The sequence below is a fragment of the Bacillus rossius genome, chromosome 1, assembly GCF_032445375.1.
Source record: "Bacillus rossius redtenbacheri isolate Brsri chromosome 1, Brsri_v3, whole genome shotgun sequence".
Taxonomy (NCBI): Eukaryota; Metazoa; Arthropoda; class Insecta; order Phasmatodea; family Bacillidae; genus Bacillus; species Bacillus rossius.
Genome location: NC_086330.1, coordinates 162,942,855 through 162,967,591, shown reverse-complemented (window position 1 = coordinate 162,967,591; position 24,737 = coordinate 162,942,855). Strand labels below are relative to the sequence as shown.

The window sequence follows — 24,737 nt, the reverse complement described above, 5'->3', positions numbered from 1 at the left end:
TAGAGAGTTAGTTTTCCTAGGTTACTAATTGAACAAGAAATGTAAACTTGATGAGTAACAAAGCTCTTCAGCACTGTTACTGATGGAATTTTTATGTTACAAGTACTAAATGATGCTCACCCATGTAGCCAATTAAGTACACAAGATAAATTAACTTACAGTATCCAATATAACCACAAACATGGATGGCCATGAATTTTCTAGTCATTACTTTTGTGATTATATTTATTGTACTGGGACAGAACATGCCAATCGTAAGAAGTGATTGTTACTTTAGTCACATTCGTTGATACCACTATCTTTATTTGAACTAAAGAATGTGTAAGGGAAAATATATATTTTTAATTTGTTTCCATACTTTGTCCAGTTCATCAATCTGATTTCACTTCACACAAAAACAAAATCCCTTTGTTAACAAAAGTGCTGCCATCCAACCTAAACACTATATATATAATGTTACGAATGTGAGCAGGGCCGCGGCGAGTGTAGGTTGGGAGCTGGCTGGCGGCTCTGCACGGCCACTGATGTCACGTGGCCACCACAACGTGAGACGTGCCACACACGCCTGGTATATTACAAGGGTCGTTGCTTCCCCCCTCCTTCCCACCGCTCCCCTAGCGACGCTCTGCCTTTGCGGCGTTATCTGACATCTCGCAGCTGAGAAGTTCGGCGAGCTACCGACGCGTATCGATAATTCTCGCGTCGGGTCGACGTGGAATGATGCGACTGGCCCCTGCCGCGCTCGTGAATTCTAGAAGTGGCGCCTGGGCCTATTTAAGCTCAGGACGCTGACCTCCGAGAGCCTGAGTTGGGAGTGGAAATTTCCCGTGGCGGAGTTCCCGGGGCATAGTGCCGCGGGCGCGGTGGAGCGGCGAAGTCCCTGGACAAAGGTTCCAGGGTGGAGAGTTAAGTTCCGGTGCGATAGTCCGGGCGATAGTGTCGCGGGTGCGGCGGAGTTCCATGGCGAGAGAAACTGTGTGATAGTGTCGCGAGTGTGGCGAGAGTCCAGAGCGAAGTTCCGAGCAAAGTGGTGAGCGGATCCTCGGCGAAGAGAAGTGTGACGGCGACGGCGGAGTGCGGCGATGTATTCCCGCGACAGAGGTCCACGAGGGGTGCTGTGGCGAGAGTTGCGCCAGAGGTGCGGCCCAGCGAGGTGTGCGGTGTGTTAAAACCGAGTGACTGGGGAATATAAACAATAATTTTAAGTGTAATTGCCATTAGGCATTTTTAGAAGATTATTTGTTAGCGATGTAAATATTGGCAACCAATAAAACTATGTAGTAAAATCTTTAAAAGGGCTATCCTTTACAAACCCAGTAGTTTTTTCCATGACAAATTATTTCATTTTAGTAATTCGTAACAATATATATATGTACGTATATATATATGTATATATATACACACACACGCATACATACGTAGCAGAAACTTTAATAATGCTCCCATGGATTGAAAGGGAATAAAATATTTTCAAACAGCTATGGAAATGTAACATTTGTACCTTGTAGTAAAGAATTACTTTTTGCCAGTTGGAATAATACTCGGAATAATTCTTTCATTCCACTCTTTCAAAATTATTCTTAACACAAATTGCAGACAATGAGTTTGGCAAATTTAGCATATAAGCTACTTAATTCTATACACTGCAAAAAATTATTACTATAGTAATCGTTCAAATCACTAAAAGTCATGCCTCTAAATTATTACTATATTTAAATGAAACTTCAATAAATCACACTATGTGTGGGTACCAATAACTTATTTTGCATAATTGATACAAACAACTAATACGTAGCTATAGTTATTTTAGTAACTGTAGCTATTAGTTTGTTTGTTTTTAATAATTAATTTCTTGCCTGGTACCTGGAAGTGTGAATATTTTAACGTATGTTGACATTACATAGCAGAAATATAAACATAGGTAGTCTAAACAAAATTGTGCATAAATATAACAAAAACAGCCCAAGTACAAAAAAAACATTAATGAGGATTGACTTCTAGCATAGGATTAATAATGGACTGTTGTTGATCGGTCATTGCCATTTTGCCCTCACAGGTCCACAAGTGCAGAAAAACTGGCACCTCAATGAACTACAAAATTAATTAAGGGCCAAGTACTTTTATTGTGTTAACCAACCCACCTAGACAGCATATCCCATAGCTCAGCATCTGGTTGTACGCATTCAGATGATATAGTGAATTTGTAACCGCATTTAGTCACATGCTGTAGTATTACTTGTAACTCTACACAGTCATGTGCTTTGCTGTAACTTGTACATGCACCAAGACGTGTAGTGTAACCTGTACCCGCACACCATTAAAATTGCCTTATTGTAACTTGTACCCACATGCAGTCAGCAGTTATCGGTATCCACACCTTCAATATCACTGAAGTCCGTAACACATGCATTTTAAGAGTCTGCAGTGGCATTAAGATGATGTTGCCTTCCACCGACCGCATTCCCCGCGATGCGCAACAACCAGGTATTGACATTGAAGCAGCTATTACCGATACTTCCAACTTTCATTTCCGTAAGTGCTAGCGGCATCTCAGGGGGCCGATACCCCGAAGTCCCTTGTCTGCTAAGCTACTGCCTCACTTGCCACATGACAGCTTCACGCCCTGAGAAAGACTCTACTTTGAACTAGCGCACAGCATCAATAATTATCTGCTAGTTGAATTTAGGCTCATCATCCACTTCACAATTTCTCCTTGGAGTTTGGACAGCTTTGTTTTAGCCTACTCATCTCTTTTGTTTCTTAAAAATGTTTGAGAGTTGGGAGCAATTGGGCTTGCATCAGAAATATTGTTTTAAAAATGTATATACTAAATATATGCCTTTTCAAATTTTTTCTTAACCGGGCAGAAATCTGTAGATGTCTTTGAGAATGTAATTGTGATTTAAGATTTGTCTGATGATGAAACTGATTTGGCCTCATCAAGTATACAATAAATATGCCATCACCCGTGGTTTGGTTGTAAAAACACGGGGTGGGCCTAGTTATACTACTGGTTCTGGATTGCTGAATTTATCCAGGCGAGCGTCAGCCTAGCTCTGAATCCGACCAATTCGCGGTTTCGTGGGTCTACAGCTCCAGCACGTCACTAGGCTCAAAGGCTAATAATCTGACTACCTCATAGAAGCACAGCATGCTGATCCCTGACTATGCTTAGCTGAACACTGGTAAATTATAGTATAACTTCTTCAAACACACATGGTTTTATTCCACGTCATCGCACTTTTTATATATATGGCCTAGACCGACAAATTGTTATTTTAGGCTAGTCACTTGTGGTTGAATATGGCCAATCCTATAAGTTGATTTGTAACCGTGACTCAAACCAGCTGCACGAGCCGTGCACTGGGTCTTTTCTGAGGCCGGCACTTGTATGCGCAGCTTATAAATTAAAACATTTCCTTGGAGTGACCAATTCCATACGTTATTTAACTCGCAGCGTGGTCACGTGGCGAGGTGAAGTTTGCAGCGGTCAGGTTAGGCCCTGCACTGCGAAATGACCCAGGGGCACATGGAAAATAATTAGTGAAAAGCTTTTGTTTGTTGAATGATATTTACTACGATAAATATTCTGTTTTACAAAATTCAAAGAATGTAAGTTATTTAGCATGAAGTTTGTACCAAAATGTATTTAGGCCCACTAAATAGATTACAATAACATAAAAATGTTTTCTAATTTATTGAAGTGAAACTTTTTGGGCACGATGGGAGTAAAATTTCAAGGCCAAATTTTAAAGCAACAATTTCAGGCGCTAAAAGGTTACAGACGGTGCAGAGAACTCATTGGGTCTCATTCCCTTCAGTGTTTCCCTTCAGGTGGTGTGCAGCTAAGGTTGAACCCTGGCATGCTGCAGGGATAGGTGGGTCACGGCAGTAGTGACCCGCCTGTGCCTGACGCCACCTGTATTGCTTGTTAGCATCTAGTAAGGGAGTCACCATGGTGTTTGAGCTTATTGTGCGCTGCGGCACAGGCCATACTCGCTAGATAATGTTGTTCTTTTAATTATTATTATTATTAATTTTGTAAATCAGTATTGTTAAACAGTGTTATCTTAGTATTGTTTTAGCTGTGTTAATCAATATTTTTTGCTGGTATAATGATTTTCACGCTTTAGTTTGACAGGCTAATTATTTGTCACAAATTATTATTGATGAACTAAATCACACACTGTATTATAATTATGAGCCAATGAGCATGTAAATATGTTAAATCCGGCTAAGAATATGCTAGTTAAAAAAATTTATACAAATCCCATGCGTGGAATATTAATTGTTTTTATTTTCACTTTGTGGCTATATGGTTGTAATGTAAAGAATTACCATGAGGTAGGTCCGGGCCATTTCATTTAGGTGTCGTGGAGCGGCGGACATGTCATTTTTCATTCATTCGACAGCAGAACAATTCAAATGCTTGTGAATGCATTGCAGTATATCTATGTAGCCAGAATGGAAAGAAAAAAATCAGTAAACATGGTTTTGAACAATACAATACCAATGCTTTTACGCTGCTGCCACCATTCATTGTTTACCTGCATAAAATAGAAGTGTAAGTTTTCCATATACTTGAGACGTTCCTGAATTAACACTGAAAGGCAGTTTTCTTAATTCCTATTGGTTTGTGAAAAAAAAAAAAAACAGTTTACAGCTTACATTACAATACCTATGTATTCACGCAATCGCCGACATTCATTTTTAATTCTTTTTTTTTTTTTTTTGAGAACTTTAGTGAATGTAATTGTTGTTGTAAAAATAGAAATTTGTTTAAATAATGACTGTATTAGTTGCAAGAAATTTTAAATGCCTGTATTTCATGATTGTTGTTTTATTAGAATAAGTAATTGTATTACGAAATCTTTGTTTTGTTACATGCATTTATAGTAGTACGATTTTGATTCACATTGTAACAGATGAGTCTGATGAGAGGATAAATTTGAATATAATTGTTAATGTTGTTCATTTTCTGTGAGGAATACGTGCTGTGCACTGAAGTAGCTGACACATTGAATTTAGCAGTCTTTCCAAGCAATTCTCTGATTACAGCCGTCGTATATTCTGTGTTTGTTTTGGCTGATGTTTCGAGTATCCCAGTTCATCCCTGGACCCTGAAGGCTTGATCCTGATGGCATGATCCTGTTGGCCTAATCTTGTGGTACATGATTCTTGCTGTTTCAATTCAGTACATTGAAATATCCTGATCGCATGATCCTGTTGGCTTGATCCTGTGGTATTTGATGTTTGCTGTTTTTGTCCAGTATATCGGAATATCCTGATGGCATGATCATGTTGGCTTGATCCTGTGGTACATGATGCTTGCTGTTTTATTTCAGTACATGGGAAGAAAGAATTATGATTGTAAGTTGAAAAAAAAAATAATTTTTATTCAACAGTTGTAATACATTATTATATGTCATTTTTTTTATGTACAGGATCTTCCGATGATCAGAATTAAAACAGCAAGCATTATGTACCACAGGATCATACCATCAGGATCTTTTGACATACTGAATTCAAACAGCACAGGATCAGGACAATAGTATCATGCCATCAGGATCAAGCCTTCAAGATCCAGGGATAAACTTCAATATATGAAATGGAAGAATTAACATATTTTTAAATCTCCATAGTTTGCTACAGTTGTGTTAAACAAAGAGATACACGATTGTGGGTAAACAATGAATGGCGGTGGCAGTATGAAAACTCAGGTATTGTAAGCTTTCAACTGTTATTTTTCACAAATTAGTAGGAATTAAGTAACCAACCCTTCAGAGTAAATTTAGGGATGTGTGTAGTGTGTTAAAACCTTGTTTTCCAATTTTTTTTTTTTCCATTCTAAAAAATCACAGTGTCCAATAATGACCTCAAAGTTGTTTCGTTTCTATCATATGTACAGAGTTACATGCTCTCTTTTTTTTATTATTGTTGCGAGTAGTTAGACAAGCTTATTACAAATCATTATAGTGTAATTATTGCAAACGTATATCATACATCAGACAAAATGACACAGTTTTGGTGAAATAAGTATAATGAACCATTTAAGAGTCAGATTTGTTTAATAATATGGATAATAAAAATGAAATTAGCCAAAAAATTTAACTCTATAATATTGTCTCTACTAGTGGCATTATTTAGATTTTAATAAGCAAGTACTTATTTTTATTTTATTTATTTTTATTTATTTGAAATTTGTCACATGCCCACCAACAGTCGTAGACTTTAGTGGTGGGCACTACATGCAATAACAGGAACACAGTTATCACTACCAGTGTATGGACTCCCACTTCCGTCGGTACCATAGGAGGAAAACATCTACAGATGGCCAGCAAACGAGAGCAAGAGTACCACACACTAGCAATGATAATAACAAAACAGACAAAACACTAACAAAGGTAAAAGAACCATAACACATAACACATAAAACATATAGGTAAAATCAAATTATTAAATGTTAAGAGAACAATTGAAGGAAGTATAATATAGATAGTACAGACATAAATCAGAATTTATAATTAAACACTGTTGGAATTCAAATATAGATTATTGTAGTTATTATAAGTCTATAAATAATATCATTATGAGTATGAAGAGTACACAGAGTAGAGCGTAAGCGGGAATTTAATTGAGGAATTCTTAAGGCAGTATTGTCAAGAAAATAAGGACATCTGAATTTATGAATGTAACAATTATGAACAAAAAGGGCATCATGATAGGCCCTACGGTCTACCAGGGGTGTCCAAGTGGGGTGTGGGAGGTTACTCGTAATAATTAAATCTATAACTTAATTTTGAATACTTTCAATTTTTTCAGTATCCGTTAAGTTGATGCCATTCCAGATAACAGAACCATATTCTAATTTTGATCTTATAAGTGTTATGTAAAGAGAGATAAGTGAGTCTGAGTTGGTTGCATAAGAAGTAATTAATTTTATAAGCACTAGAGTTCTTCATGCATAAGAATATATGTAATCTACATGTTTATGGAAATATAATTTTGAATCAAGAATGATACCGATATCCTTTGTGTAGTGGGCTTGAGAGATAATAGAATTCGCTAATTTGTATGAATATTTAATTGGATGGTATTTCCTAGTGAAAGATATGACCTTGGTTTTATCTTTGTTGAGTTTGGCCAAGTTTCTTAGACACCAATTATTGACTTTAATAATATCTTCTTGTAATAATTCACAATCCTCTAAGGAATAAATAATTTTATAGATTTTTAGGTCATCAGCAAAAAGAATGCCAGTAGAGTAACAAAGTACTTGTGTAATGTCGTTAATAAATTTATTAAAGAGAAGAGGTGAAAGAGTACCTCCCTGGGGAACACCAGAACATGCATTATACTGAGAAGATCTATGTTTGTTGATCGATGCAAAAAAACTTATTTTGGAAAGGTAACTTGAGAACCAATTGATATAGTTTCCACAAAAACCTAAATGGGATAATTTAATAAGAAGTAAGGAATGATTTACATTATCAAAGGCTTTAGCTAAGTTGAAGTAACAGGCATCGGCCTGACCCCTATTAGTAACTATATTATATACAGGATTATGAAAGGTAAGAAGATTAGTGGTAGTAGACATACCAGACCTGAAATTATGTTGATTATAGTATCAAGTTCTCATAAGTGTCCGGTATTTTCAAAAATTATTTACATAGGTACTAATACATACTGCCCATAACTATAGGACTTCTTTGTAAACAATGTTGACAGGTTTTTTCTTATGAGACAACACAAACAGATTTTATTTAAAAGTCCCACACGAAAGGGCTACATATAGCTCCATGTGAAAAGCACGTTCAAATTTATTTCTGCAAAATTGAATTTTTGATCCCACTATTTATTTATTGTTATCAAAAAGACAGGTTTACTGGAAAATGAAGTTGTTTAAATTGAAATGATAGATGCAGTGGTATTAATGCAGAAAATTAATTTGATGTATCAGTCATATATAAGTCAGGGTGTGTCATGTAAGCACCCTAAAACACTCATTTTATGGCTTGATTACAAAACATTGAGATCTCTCTACTATCTTTAAATTTAATATGAAATTTTTTATATGCATAAACCTTCTGGAAGAAATTTTTTAAATGATAATGAAAAATGTATCAAAATCTATTGTGAAATTTAGAAGTAGTAAGCAAACAAACAGACAGGAATGGATAGTGACTTTTATATATACTATTTATAGATATACATAACACATATATTCTATTTTTTTTTTTTCAAATACTTGCACTTTGAAATAATGAATATCCAAATTTATTCAAAATTTTGGAAGTTGTTGCATATAACTTGGCGTAACTATTGACATTGAGATTAATTCAATATTGTAAACTATAAATATGTCAAAATATTTTAATGGGACTTATAATATGCCAAAATTTATTTCACTATGGGCACAGTTAACAACACTGTTTCTTAAAGTTCAGACAGCAGGAAAATCTACAACAGAAGATAAGCAAATAATTAGCCTTTATCAACCACTGTAAATAAATCGCTAAAAATTCTATAGAATACTATTTTTATTGTTATTAATTACTATTTACTTGAAATTACTGCTTTTGCATGAGTTTTTGTTAAAATATGACTTTTGAACTGTTCTTAAAAAATTTTACATAAAAAATCCTCTTAATACTATTCAAATTAAATATTTTGTATGAAATAATATTTTTATATTTATATATGAATTTAATTTGAATTGCTGTTAAACTAATATTAGCACAATACTAGTAACAAGATTAGCACAATACTAGTAACAACTAATAAGTTCTCTTCAGTATCCAGGTGGTTCCAAGTCCTTTAATCTTGGAGTTACCTAACTGCCTTAAGTCTCTCTCTTCATGACTGTATGAGGTTTTTAACTACTTTACCTTCTCCTTCTGGCTTTCGTCAGTCAGACACTTGTGACTGAACACTCCCACATTTATGAGCCTGTGGCTGCATTGGACATCCTTCTTGTGCAAGAGTGTAGCCAAACATGAAGGTATGTATTGCCAGACTGCATGCATCCGTGTTTCATTTGTGTTGAATGGGCTGAGCAGGTGTCAGGCACAGCACAGATGGTTTGAAATTAATTCTTACAATAGTTAAAAATGTTTTTGTTTGTGTGAGGTTGTCATACAACCAGATTTTTCCCAAATCCCAAATGAGTTTTCGAAACCTTTGTGAATGTTTTAATAGTATATTTATTGAAAACAAATAATTTCAAACTCTCTGCATACTTGTAGAATAATATGTACGGTTTATTTACCCATTACCTATTTTCTTTGCTAACTACTATGTGTTTATTTGACAAGTGAGTCTTAACTTTGTAATTTGATTACCTTTGTTTAATATTGCTCTGAATTTTAACTAAACATTATTTTTTCCCTCTGAGTTTTTCTTGTATATGAGTGTTGAGTGGTTTTAAATAAGTCAATATTATTCTAAGTAAAACAAAATAAAATAACATAATTATATTTTTGTGCATACACATACAATTAATATTACATAGGTTTGTCTGGTGGTAATATTATATAGAAGTTTGGAGGGTCAAGTTTGTGTATGGGTCTTAAATTGTATGTGTGTGTGTGTTTGTTTTCCCCTGCATGTATGCAAGTGTTAATTATGTGCACTTTGATAACATTTGTGTGAATTACAGTGATGTATCACTACACTAACTGTATCATCCATGCACAAATAACGGGGTATGTACCTTGCTGAGCATTAAGTTGGGTATAGTCATCAATGTACACATAGGCATTCTAAGAATAGATTTATAAAGATGTTTAGATATTTTTAATGGTAATACTTTCATTGTAGTTTTTTGTTTAGTGATGACTCACATGATCATCTTGACCTGTCGTTGGGCTCGTGGCTGTACATCTGACTGCCACAGTATTGTGATGTTCTTACTGGTCTTGAATGTTGATTCTGCAGAGAAACGAAGGCGCAGCACAGTTGGGTCAATAGCCTTCGAAAATGTCGAGCAAATGTTGGAACATGGAGAACCACGACAGAGCAGGAGGCCACCGGCGGAGAGTAGCGGACTGTTTCGGACCGTCTACTTCACTGAAGTGGTGCAAGCGGTGACACAGCTGGTCATGGAGAACTCATACGTAGCAGCGAGTTTTTCAATGATGGTAAGACACGTTTGCGGAAGAGGTATCACAATTGAGTTTGCCATATATATAGTAGCTTCCTATTCATACACAATAAATGTTTATTATATTTTAACCCACCATACAGATTAAAAAATGAATATACATATGAATTTTCACAGTAAACATGAAAAGTCTTTAATGGGGAATTCTGTGTTCGGCAAGTTCTGCACACCAATAGAACCGCTCACATTGAGATATTTCAAGTGGATTCCAGCTGTTGAACTTGGCTACCAAGTTGCATTACTGCACTGCCAGCATTTTAGTTTTCCCAGAGTTTATCATTACGGTCAGTTTTCATTTCAGTATAGTTTTTCCTGCATATCTTATCCATAACAATTATCAGACATTTTAAACAGGAACACTCAGTTGTATAATTTCTTTCTATAGAGAAATTATTACAACTGGTATTAAATACCATTGTACTGTATACTAATTTTTTTTTGGTGTTGGCATTAAAGGTAGTTTTTCTTTTGATAATCCTGCAAAATTGCTACTCCAGCACATGCCAGCACACTATTTCACACATTTAAAGTTGATATATACTGGCTAACACCAGGCATTTTCATCTCTCAGTAACAAACTAGAATTTTAACCTCTATTGACTATAGCAAGGAAATGAATTGTTGTTGAAATGTTGTTGAAGTTGCACTGGGTGCAGGCGTGGAGCATCACCCACCACAGCTGGGTGTCGTTCGTGCTGCTGGTGTGGGTGTGCCTGGCGTGGATCCTGCCGCCCAACCAGCACTTCAACATCCTGCGCTCGTCGCCGCTGCTCGTCGGGTACGCCCACCTGCTGCTGGGCCTGCACTACGCCTACAGCCTCGACCTGACGGAGGGGGAGCTCCCCGAGAACCCCGCCAGCCAGTTCAACCTGGTGCAGATGGGCTTCAAGAGGCTCAAGCACTTCCCCATCTCCCACATCCTGATCAAGGTTACGTCTTGTCGTGCGTCGTGGTTCGGATTCGGCCATGGCCAGTTGTAGGGAGCCGTTTAAGAATTCGCTGGGCGGTCACCGTTGCACCACCTCACACGGTCCCGACTTTGTTATTTTTTTGGATAACACCTCATATCCGCCACTGAAATAAATTAATATTGCATTGAAAATGTGTGGTTACCCTTTATTATGAATTATTTAAAAAAAAAAAAAAAAAAAAAGTTATACAGTAGTCTCTTGCTAATTCAGACCTTGCACATACAGACATTAGTTTAATCTGGATGGGATTTTGAAAAAAATGCACTAATTACTAATTTTCTTAGGTTAAAAACTTGGGCATATGTATACAAGTAGTATTAAAACTAAAACTGTTGTATTTATGAAATATTGATTTTTATAGTTTTGCTTGTCTTGAAATTGTATTGTGTGCATTTTATGGTAAATTCCATTTAATATGGGCTTTCAGTGATTTGGACAGGATCCGTTCCCATTTAGTACAGATTAGCGAGTTTTTACCATATTTGTTATCTAGGCAAACTTCATAAAAGGGTTAAACCAATAGTTTGTGTTTAGGCTTTAAATAAAAGGACAAAATTATTATTTAACTTATTAAACAGGAAAGCATTTTTTTACGAGGAACTGTAAAAATTATTATATTAATTAGATTAATGACAGGCACTAATGAATATCATTGTAATTCAAAATTGCATATAAAAGAGTACCGTAAGAGAGTTAATACATATATGAATTTGGTGTGTACATGACCAACCTTTATGCTATACTATTTGCAGATGACAACTGGGGATGTTTTAAATTCCTTAAACTCGTCGCAATGAGATTAATGTATACTGCATTATTTAAATGATGTATTTTACTGCTTTTAAATCTTTTTTGCCCCTGTTTTTCTTCTTCTGTATCACATATAACATAGGCCTCACAAATGCCTGTCATTAAATGTACTCTTTTGTGGTTGTACTTTCATAGATTAATTGAATTTATTTGCAATGCATGGTTCAAGTATCGGCCATACAATAAATAATTAATCTATTACATAATCCAAGTTATGTATGGCTGCATAACATGTGTATTTTTTTAAAATATTTCTGATTTTTTTATACAAATCAAATTTGTGTTCCAACTGATTAGGCTGTATTTTTTTTTTGATTTTACGTAAATGCACCAAAAAAAAATTCTTCTGTAAATGTGAAAACATAGAATGTTATTTTCGTATTCTGCATCAGCTTCTTGAGATAAATTTTAACTGTGAATGGATATTTGTATTTAGTGGAAATGTTTATGAATACATAATGACACTTCTATTTCCTTGTTTGTTTGAAATTGTCCATCTTTTTGGCAGTGCTTGTACACATTCAGCTTCTGGATTGTCTTGAAGCAGTTCACAGGAGAACGAGAAGTACGTCGTAATTACGAACGCAGAGGTCAGAAAAAGTTTGTTTGTTCCTGTATGTAGTATGTAGCTAGTTTTAGTTGATAAAGCATGTATCATCCGATGGATTCTTTCATACAGGCTGCTATAAAATATTTTACGAAACCTTTGATGCTAGCTGTGGTGGACGTTTCTTTGGAAGAAGCTATCATGTGTAGACTGTGACTGGGTAGGTAAAGCTAATTGTGTGAGAGGCAAGGATGTAAACAAATGCTAAAATATATCCTACTTTCTGAGATAAATTTTTTCCTTAACGAAAGTGTGATCTCGGAATGCACTTCATGCACATATTTTGTGATATCTGTCAAAGCACTACTGTGGATGATTTTATTGTGTTTTTTTTGTTTAAAACTGATACACTCCTTATTTAATTCATGAAGCCATGACAGCTTATTTCCCACTTTAACTGGACAGTTCGTATAAAATATAACTACCACTTGGATCACTAGGAGTGCCCTACTGCTACCATCTGATTGGCTCACAAACCAAACCTTCCACAGAGACTTTCACTGGACCGTTCAGGGGTCTGCACCGCAGTCCAAATATTTCCTTGCACATAAAATTTCATGGAATCTTCCATTGTATGACAGGGCCTTAGCAATGGTTGAATAGTACAGTGTAAGAGATTTGGTCCAGTTAACCTGAGATCTAAGTGTTGTGTTTCCTTTCGACAGTACAGTCCGTACAAAGGACTCTGGGAACTTAGATCTTACAGCTATCTGCTATTCTCAAAGAATGAGATATAAGAAGCTGCAAGAGGTTTTCTTTCAAGAACCAGAGGCAATATCAACACGGGAGAGACAGAATACACTTGACCACCTGTATGAATGAATCTAAGAACTAAAAATGTTCACAGGCATCTGATGTAGTTCAATGTGCAAAACTCCTTGTGACCTGTAGTGCCCTATCGGTAGAGACAAAATTTTATTGTTTTATTTTTAGTCCAATTTTATTTTAAAATACATGAATTGATGTCATTGTTTTTATTTTTATAAAAGCTGTTTTTTAATACTTACTCCACCAAAATAGTGGTAAAATTTATGTGCTGCAATTTCATGTAAAATAATTTGGGTTGATTACATCTAAAACAGATACATTCAGAATAATAAAAATAAATTAGCGAGCATTCATGGTTTGAAATTGATTCAATAAGAAATGCACAGTAAAGCAAATTAAATTATTTTTCCTGATCAATACACTTTGGTACAACTTTTGTCCGGAAATAAGTACAGCTCCTTGATTAGAAACATTAAAAAAATTTTTTTTTATGATTTGAATAATGTTTTGGTTAAATGCTGCTTAATTCTATGATTTAACTTGAATTTCAGTGCAATATGATGTTATGACTTGCTTTTCAGTGTTATTTTGCGATTCACTATATAATCTTGTACCTACCTATCGGCTATCACTAGACGTGTGCGGGTATAAGATTTTTAGTTTGGATTGAATTAAAATACAGATATCAAATATATTTGAATACGAATATCACATTTGAAAATCATGAGTGGGAATTTTTTTTTAAATAGACATAAATTTTAATATGGTTTTGTAAAACCAATAAATATTTCATGTATTGGTTATAAATAAAATATTACAACTTTGCAATAAAAACTACACATAAATCATACTTATTTTACATCAGATTGCCATCCAAACTGTTCAGTTCAAGTGTGAGTGAGCTTAGAACCTGTTCTCCACTGCTTCCGGGTCACTTCATAATAGACTTGCGCATAATAGTTCGCGACCGGGAGCGCTCCTTTTAGTTCGCAGCTCCTTGGCGAACTAGGTCGCTCTTTTAGTTCGTCCACTCCCATCTCGAATTCAAAAAAGACAGGTCACAGATAGTTCGTTCGCTTTGCTACCGCTACTGCAGGCAATCTTCTTTGTATGTTATAATAGTTATTTTTTATAATGATCAGTGTTGTGAACGCCTAGATTATTATCCTTTTTTGGGTTATTATACATGAAATGAGTAAATAAAACAATAATTTACATAATTGGGTAAAATGGCGTATATAACAGTTCTGTTTTAATTCTTCACTTAAAATACACTATAATCGAAAAATTATTAATTTATAAAAGGATTTATTTTAAAGCTAGTTTAAGAAATATTATTTATGAAATGCGTTTATTTTAGTGAATAAAATACCGTTTTATAAATATACAAATTTTATTTTTTTAAGAAATAATCAACAAAAAATGTGTTATTATGTACTGGCTACAAAATTACGTAAATTATTAAGAAAAAAGACCAATTACTCTTCTAATTTGTTACCTTACAATTAGACATAGAAAAACTAATAAAAACTCATAAGCAAGATTGTATGCTAATATTGCTTAAGAATGTGTGTGTTCATTAGGACCTATATATAATCCACTAAATTTAGCAAGTTCAACAACACTTAAGGTACACTATAATCGAAAAATTTTAATTTCTAAAATAATTTATTTATTAGCTAGTTTAAGAAATATTGTTTATGAAATGTGTTTATTTTAGTGAATAAAGTACCGTTTTATGCCTATAAAAATACAAATTTTAATTTTTTTTAAGTTTTAGAAATAATCAACAAAAAATTGTTTGTCTGTAAAGTCGGTTTACGGATGACAGTTTAACGTTACGTCATAACAAAACATTGATGAAATGATAGAATACTTTTATGAATAAAATTTAATCATTGTTATTGAATTATCATTTTTTTGTATTTATACAAATAAGGAGTAAAATAAAATCTACAATTTAATTGATAAATTTACTTTTATTTGCACTCATTAATTCAAATATGTTTATTACTTTAACTAAGAGATTATTTTAACTATAAATTTTATACATGTTTGCTATTTAACTTCTTCCAATCTGTGTTATTCTGTTAAGGATAGGACGGTGATAAGAAAAGTAGGAAACGAATGGGAGTGTTTCAAGTTTAATGTGCCTCGAAAAAGTCCAATCGATGGTTGTTCCAATCGAGTGGAAGAGAGATAGATGCGGCGCAAGCGTACAATGAGCGTAACGGGACACAGCGTCACGTGACAATGTGCGCAACGGGACACTTTTTCGTGCGTGCAGCCGGCGTTCATCGATTTATTAGACGTCACGTCAAGAATAAGTTTATTTAACAATAGTTTTATATAAGTCAAAATTTTAATATTAAAGTTGTTATCAGCTTTCAAAATTATTTTATGAATATTGAAATCATTTTGTAAACACTGATATAACTACCTAATGTAATTATGTCTGACTTGTTCTCAGTATACACCACGGTTTCCCCACCGCGAAGTTACCGTGCTCGGACACGAGTATAAAGCTATCTGAAAATGTTTCATTGCAGTAAACATTTGCAGCGATCAAGAGTCAACTTTTGTAAAGTCAGTATCCATTAGACGTCTGAAATTTCAGCTATCCGACCCGAGCAGATAACGATAGCCAGCCAAAAAGACCAGCGACAAAGCCGTAATTAATACTCGAAAGGGAGAACGAGTGACGACTTTTGATAAGAGTCAGATCATGTGCACAGAACTAAAAGAAGGAGATAGGAAAAAGAACGAACTAATGAACTAAGAAGCGAGGGATCTGGGAACTAGTTCGCGTAGTTCGTCTGTGGGAACGCTCTTCCGAACTAGTTCGTTCGCGAACTACACAAGTCTACTTCATAATTCCTCCCAAATACTTCATTTCCATTCGGCTTCCCCATTGCCAGTAGTTTTAAATGAATATCCATGTGAATTAGTTCCCCGGCCACTTGTTATATTTTCTATTCATCGTCTATAGTTAAAAATTTTGGAAACATAGTTATAACTGAAATTACAAATCAACATTAATGTTCTGTCTGCACTTACATAGGTACATCCATTATACACATTGTGGGATTACTATTTTGCAGTCATCAATAAGATAAAACTGTACTTGCAAAAAAATATTAATATCTGAAACATTCATAGATAATATGAATGTGTCTTTCATCACAAAACACTACATTTCTGAACATGATCCACAGCCTGGTCAAACCCAAATATTTTCATTGTGAGAAAATGTGGTGTATCTTGAATTGGCTTATTGGTGTTCATTGGGTAGGTACTCTCATTTCCACCATGTAAGTACAGAAACATGCAGTTAGTTAATGCTTTCTTGTACTGCCTCAGTTCAAGTGATCTTTTAAGGGGACTGCAAACTCCTATGGTATCCTAGGCCAATCTGAGACTAAGTGTGTTTCCTAGTCACTTAAGAATAGAAGAAATGGTTACAGTAATACCATCTTAGGAAAATTCCTCTTAAGAAAATTTCCTGCATGAATAATATGTTTAAAATATTTAGCATAATCTATAAATTTATACAGTTTTCCCCCTTTAATAAGTTTAAATTTCAAAGTACCTTACAACACTTTTTAACTGAGTTTTGCTCTAATTGATTGTGCATTATGTTGTTGTTAACCAGTAATTATATCATTTTAGATTTAAATTTTAAGTAGTGTTTTGGTTAACGCATTTGGTTATTGAATCATAGTATTTATTTAAGTTATTATTTAGAGCTGAATATTATTTGCATTCAAGTTACTATGTTTGGGATACTTTACACTAGGAGATAAAATTCATATATGTGTATGTTTTTATTTCTAAGGTGAATCATTTAACACCATTAACACTGTGTTAATCTGCAGAGTAATTGATGATTATTGTCTTATTCCTACCAGGAAGTTTGTTGGAGAGTCGTAACAAACTAGTTCAGCTCGTGGGTGAGCTGGTTGTGAACAGGATGGCCAAATACTGGATCTGGTTCACTGGAGTGCTGTGGTTCATGATGGGCTTTCGTGGAACGCAGATGACCATCAAGCGCTTGATCTACATGTCGTTCTTTCTCATCTACATTTTGAGCTTCCAGGTGAGTTTATTCAGAAAATCTTTGCTTGGTGAATTTCCAATGCTTGCAATTAAAAATATACAAAAATATTCTAACTCTGCGAACACTTGAAAAATATTTTGATATTAGTGAATAGTTTTTTATTCAGTATTCATTAATAATTTTTAATTAGATTCGACTTTAAATTTTGTGTGTGTGTGTGTGTGTGTGTGAGTGAGTGAGAGAGTGTGAGTAGGTGAGTGAGTGTGAGTGAGTGTATGTATGTGTGTGTGTATGAGTGTGTGTGCATGTGAGTGTGGGTATGTTTGTGTGTGTGTGATATTTATCTGAATATAAATCTATGTTTTTACCAAAACTGTTGAAACTAGAAGTGGGGCTCGCATACATTATTATCTCACACTCATATCCTCTCATTGGGAACAGCTTAGTTGTAAAACTACAGGCTCTGCCTCTTAAATGTGTCACTTATGCCACTTTAGACCGCCGTTAATTACTGCCTCCTGAACCTCCACTTAGTTCAAAAAAAACTTAATTGCTTCTGCCACTCTACTCCGGGGCTTCCTGAACCTCTGCACAGGCATGACAGATGAGAGATGCAGGATGAAGGAAAGAGTGCGAACGGAGTTTGTCACTGGGTTCTTTCTGCTTCTCTTATTCCCTGTGGCTGCTGGGGAAGGCACCCCTCCCCTCCTCTTGCCACCTCCCGTATATCACCACATTCTTTGCTTTCTGAACAGCGCTTTTGAATTACAGTCATAAAATACATTTTTTTTTTTCTAATTGTGGCTTAGTTTTTTCTAGAAACCATGCAAATCACTCTACTGAGGAAAGTAGCACCAGGAAGACTTTAGTAAATATGGAATAACTTCAATAATTTAAATGATTTTCAAGTGCTATGTACATATCTTGTGATTTCCAATCCATGAAGTATTTTTCATAAACTCATAATCAAAAAGTTTGGGGTTGCATTATATTCAGAGTCGTATAATGACATACCTCGGTGTTCCTATGTTAATTACTATGTGATTAAAGGGGTAGGAAAATCTTGAAACATACTAGGCAAATACAGCTCAGAGGCAAAACACAGAAGGGTCACAACAAATTTAGTTATAACATTCACAACATTAGTTGAATGTAATAGGTGGATCGTAGACAAAGTAAACAAATACAAAGTCAGAAAGATTTGTTTGCTAAAATTACTAATTTAATAGAAACTCTTTATGGAGGCAAGTGACTCACGTGTACCTTTATTTATTTATTTATTTATTTATTTGATTTGTAACATGCCATACCAACAGCATTACCATATAAGCATTACAAAACACAGGATGAAAGATAAAAACTCTGTAACTTTTACATTATCATAGAGAACAAATGAAATACTTGTTTCTGTTAACAAAAATTGGTAAAAATAAGTCATTAAAGAACAAACAAAAAAACCACTGGCCGTGTTGATATTATATTAAGATATACAATAACCATATTTTTGTGGTAATTTAAGCATATAGATATAACCATTAAACCAAAATTAATAAAGGTATAGTTGACCCTTAGTAGATGATCATCACTTATTTTGCAATTTTTTTTTTTTAGTCTAAACTGAAGTCTGACATAATGGAATTATAGGTTGGTTGTTTTATAAAGAAAATAAATTTTCCCATTTCTGTTTTCAACTTATGTGCCTGCAGGCACACTGGGCATGTAGGTGGGTTCATCCTGCAGGAGCAGAGTTGAGGCATGAGAGAGCTGTGAATGTTGGGTGTCGAAACAGGTGGGCGACACTGGGACCCCACACTGGGTGGACTACTTCATGGAGGGGGCAGAAATAGCAGCAGATGCAGGGAACTGAAACACAGCCAACCAGAACTAACACACTACATCTTGAAGTCGAAAGTTAAGAAGGATGGGAATACAATCCTTTGATAACAGGACTACATCCTAGGTAGTTGTTTCTTTCCGATTCGAAGCGCCCGGTGGCGGACTTGATAGCTGGAGTGTCTCCGAAGACTGTTGGGGTCTGAGATGAAGGTTACACATGGACTGCCCAGGTGTTGTTGTCACTCCTATTTAAAGTAGGGGCTGCGGGGTCTCCAGAAAAATCTAAAACAACAGGGGTGGAGCTACGTGGAGTAGGGGAAGAAAAGTGACAACCAAAGTGGACGGTGGCGCTGGTTGGCAGAGGCAGCGCCAACATGTGGTTGACAACAGTGCCAGTAGGTAGCGCGCAGAGACAAGGCAGTAAAGCACACCGCCTGGGGGACGAGGGTGTGGGAGATGGCGCTCCCTGGTGAGAAGGAGAGGCGTTAATTAAGGCTTCAATTTATTACTATAGGTGGCGGTGTGCCGGGTGCACGGGAGGGGGAGCTGGGGACAGAGTCGGTCATTGCTCAGCCCTGAGTTCCCAAAAGAACAGTGAAGGCAGGGGTGCGGGGTAAGTGCTGGCGCTGACTGACATGCTATGCTCTGGCGGCACGTAAAGGTATCCGCACGCCTGACGAAACTTGCAGTGCCTATGCATAGGCTGTGCTGCCAGGTGTGCTCCATTGCAGGAGCATGCTGCTGGTGCTCTGGACGGGAGGAAATACATGCCGGAATTTGCAAGCGAGGGGAACTGTTCTTGAGACGGAGTGGTGCGTCTGGCCACTGCGGTCGTACTGACTGTCTAAAGTTTAAAAGTAAGGGGCCCCATTGATACAGAAATGGAAAAAAAAAAAAAAAATTTAAATATTAGCCTCAACATAATGGTCAAAATTACAAAAAATAAAAACATTAAAAGTGCCAAAGAAAGTTTCTAATTTGTGGCACAATTATTTTCGGGTGAATAGGGTATTTATAATTGGTTGCCAATAGATATCTGTTCACCATGTGGGACTCAGTTACAAAAAAAAATTGGAAAATGTTACCTATTGAAAAAAATTTATCTTTTATGAAGTTAAGATGATTTATTTAGAAATTTAGATTTATTTATTTTTTCAATGTTGTTTACACATGTTTTTATTTTTAACAATATGTTGATTATGATTAAAAATTTTGAATAATACTCTATTTTATATATAATTGGATATATAAAAAAAAACTATTTTTAAACTTAAGATTGTACGGTATGCCATTTTTTTTTTTAATTTTCCTACATTTTACACCTCTTTGTTATGTTTCCATGTACTATATTCCTCTCTTTTTTATTTTATTGTGCTTTGGATAAGTTTTCTTGGACTACTGTGTGAACTGTAAAAAAATATACACTGTATGTTAAAATATAGTAAAAAAATATATTCAATATTCGTGATTATTGTGGTATTCGATTCATAATTCGATAATAATGACAAATATAGTATTATAAAAACCTTAAAAAATAGTATAATTGACATCTTGATAGGTCTTTGTTCTGTTCATAAATAAATACTCCTCCACTTTATCTCTCTTTATCAGCTTCATTTCAGCACCTTAGCTGTAAGCCAATGCTGTACTATTGCCTTCAGGTTCGGCATCACCCACGATGGAGTTTTGGTGATTTGCTTTTTGCAGATTTAGATGAAGTAATATTATGAAAATGGGACTTATATGAGTTCAATTGTTAGAACAAGAAAATTAACTTTTAGTGAGTGACAGCACAATATTAAAACAAAAATTTTACTTTAGAATACTTGTGCGACATTTTGTAGCAAACAGCAGATAGCTTGTAACACATGTTTAGCACCAAAATTTGAATCAAACGGTACTGTGAAATTCCTTCAGAGTGAAGCTTTATTATGAACAAGTTAAATATAAGAGAAAAAAATATATCTTAATTTCATCATAAAAAGTTTTTAAAAAATTAATAATTAAAATGACTTCTAAATACAATAACAAGAGGCAAGATTATATAGTAAATACCAATAAAACTGAACAAAATTGTAGACAAAATACATTTATTTATACACTATACTGTTATAAATCACTAGACAAAAAATTAGTCACCATAGTGTGCACCTACAGATGAATCGTTAAGCATGTACAGGTGGTGCAGTGCATGAGTCCTTTGCTTAACTGCACGTGCACTGCCTCTACGTGAGCATTAAGGCAGTAGTGTTCAGTGAGACATTGATATTTCAAGCGGACAGTGTACGTCAACATGGGTAGATGTAAGGATGATTTAGAGTGGCAAAAGGGGGGCAGTCATGTTTAGCCATCCCCATGGTCATACGGTGCATGAAGTTGCTGGATTAAGCTTATATGCAAAACATAGAAAATAATAAACTCTGAAATTTTCCAAAATATGAAACCATAAAATCTTGTTCTAAGTATTGTTTTATGAACACGTTTTAAGTGTCTTACCACTGATTATTGAAGCAGTTAATCAACATTTGATTGAATTCATTATTATTTGTGTTTTACTTTTTTAAGACAATAAAAATTAAATCCACCATTTCTAATGATGAAAGTGATTATTTTATAACACCATATCAATAACCTAATGTGGCATGTGGACTGACCCTAAGAAAAGGAACAACGTGATATTCATGCCAGGCACAGATTTCTAGTTTAAAATTCTCAGTGCGTTGATGAAGTGATTCTCAGCGGGGTAGGTTTCGAATTTGGTAAGTGGTAAAAGTAGCAGACAACGTAGTAGCCGTTGGATGTTCTCTGTGTACTCCTGTTCCTTCAACATCTTCCTCTGCACACACACACAAACACACCTTCAGACAGAGTGATGGCCCTATATACGATAAGTGGTATCGGTTATCTGTATTATCGCTACTTTTTCTGATATCGGCTATTGGTTAAATAAATGCAATGTTATGTGTTATGGGGTTCATAATTTCGAACCTGCTTTTATAACAAGGGGAGTGTTCAGACTACATCTCAGGAAACTTGCATGTAAGCAATACGATACTGGTGGTGTCAGTACTTCTCTGACTGGTTCCTGCCCTACTTTATTCCTCGGATGCTGGGGGTAGAAAGGAGGGGGGGGGGAGATAGGAGGAAGGTAACAATGCTCACTCCTGACCCTCCTCCCCTTTAGGACTTACCTTCACTTCTTTAAAAAACAAAAACTTTTGTCCGGAAGTCATGAGTTACACCTGCACTATCAGCAAAAATGTTTTCGTTTTACAGGGAGATAATCAATATATTATAATGGTCATCACTCTAATACAGATAAATAAGTGTTTGTAAAACACTTCTACAATACTGTTACAAATTTGACCGTTTCAGGCCTCCTCAATCCAGATTGTTGTGAAATTAGTTATTAGTATTATGTTTAGTGAATATATTTCATTTCCTCTTTGGTTGACTCAATATGTGAGAGATTATAAATATGGCGTCCAGGCTCCATTTGTAAGCAAAGCCTGTCCAATTTTGGTTTCATTCAAAATGAGGGGAAGAAAAAAATACAAATGGAAAAAATAGGCTGCAAATGTTATAAACAAGAATTCTCATTTCTTAATATGCTCTGACATGTTTTCAGGCTGGATAATACACAGCCGATGCCAGCCTGGCAGCCTTCCCTCTCTCCCCATAGAGTTGTAACTGTGGCGGAAATATTTATGTGATGGCTAAGGCAACTGACAAAAAAAAAGGAGCTGCTTAGTGTCACAAATGGGCCAAAAAACCTTGCCACCTTTTTGCATGCATACATTGAAGATAAAAAGAAAATGATGTCTATGCGTTTACTTTGTGCTATTTTCCTATTCTTAAATCAAAAAAATAAAAAGCATGATGTTTCTACAATTGTGAGACATAGTTTGATTTTTTTTAAAAATTATATTTCCTCATTTAATAGAGTAAGGGCCGATATTATGACCTCCGGCTAAATCCTCAGGTTAGCTAGCCTTCAGGTTAGGCTAGCCTCCGGTTAACGAACGAGGGGTGTATTATGACCCATACTTAGCCTGCGGTTGGCTAACCGGAACCTGACGATGCGTGTGGTGTAATAATGGGTGTGTTGGTAATTAAATTAACCAGAATTTGGTAACATTTGTTGCAAGACAGTTTTTTTTTCTGGTAGAATGTTTGTCAGCTGTTTGTTTGTATTGTGATTCGTAATGTTTACAGCTGCAGTAAAGAAATATGCCGCGAACTTTATCTTGCAACAGATATAATTAAATTAACCAAAAACTTCTTCGACGTCAAACCTGCTTTGTATTAAACCATAAAATTACAATTTACGATTCAAAACCGTGTGTTTTCAACTTTACTCTTGTATTGAAACTCATGATTTTGTTAGGTTATATATTAAGCCAAAACTAACGAAGTAATTCTATACAAACAAATAAATACGGATGACATTTTTGCTAGAGAACACTTATTTCTTTCATAAATTTATTTCATAATCAAATAATATAGACCCTGTTTTGGGAAAATAATTGTCGATTTTCAATTCACTGGTGTACGTTTCATTTTTGTACTAATAGTTTCGTATCACGTATCCAAATTAATCCGATCCTGATGGAATTAGTTTGTGGTATAGGATGCTTGCTGTTTTAATTTAGTAGGTCGAGAGATCCTAGACATATTCACTGGGGAAATAATTATGATTGTAAAATGTATACGAAATAAATACATTTTTACAAGACCTGACATAATTTGTTTGTATCGTGATATGTTAGGTATTTTGAGTTATGTACAGGATTTTTCAACATTCTAAATTAAAACAGCAAGTCTAATGTAAAACAAGACCAACATATAAAGGGTCATGCCGACAGGATCAAGGGATAAACTTGGATACGGGAAACAGAATAATTCCAGTGCTGTTTTCGTTTTGCACTTGCATGCCAGGTAGATAATAAGTACCTAAAGGTTTGTAAGATAGGTAAGGGATAATTAGGTAACATTTATTTTCACATTAAATTGTATTCATTGAATTATAACCACGTCTGAAGTCGTATGAAGTGCATTTCATTCCCGGCATATGTCCACTGTATTACGAATAAAAATTCACATATACAACTTCCACGAAAACACACATTTTATAGGTAATAATAACCCTCGTTTTGCAATTTTAAAATTCACTTATTTACACATATTCTTTAGCAGGAACATTTAAGTTTATATACATTGCATACGTTTATGTACTTTGTGATCAATTAAATTCAAATAATAACACACGACTCGACGAAAATAGAAAAGCGTGACTACACTTTCATGTCATGTAATTTTTAATAAAACTTTGACGAATACTGCGAAGCATTTTATATTTAGTAATAAATTATTCCATCGCATCCTGCAAATATTGAATAGAATTCCTCAAATAGTCATCATCACTATCAACAACTAACCTCGCCTGATACATCGCCATTTTATTTTCTGTTTCTTAGCCTCCGGTTAAGCAGCAAGCGGCCGGTTCATCCACCCGCTAGGTTAGCC

General features: G+C 35.1%; 1 protein-coding gene across 1 annotated transcript in view; it reads left to right on the top strand.

Moving 5' to 3' along the window:
* The window catches only part of LOC134527075 (piezo-type mechanosensitive ion channel component-like), a 252,374-nt gene that overhangs the window by 54,254 nt on the left and 173,383 nt on the right, over window positions 1–24,737 (top strand). Inside the window, exons 9-12 of the mRNA XM_063359411.1 lie at window positions 9,937–10,139; window positions 10,819–11,091; window positions 12,452–12,533; window positions 17,227–17,414. Of these exons, the coding sequence (XP_063215481.1) occupies window positions 9,937–10,139; window positions 10,819–11,091; window positions 12,452–12,533; window positions 17,227–17,414 (746 nt within the window). The remainder of the gene's footprint in view (window positions 1–9,936; window positions 10,140–10,818; window positions 11,092–12,451; window positions 12,534–17,226; window positions 17,415–24,737) is intronic.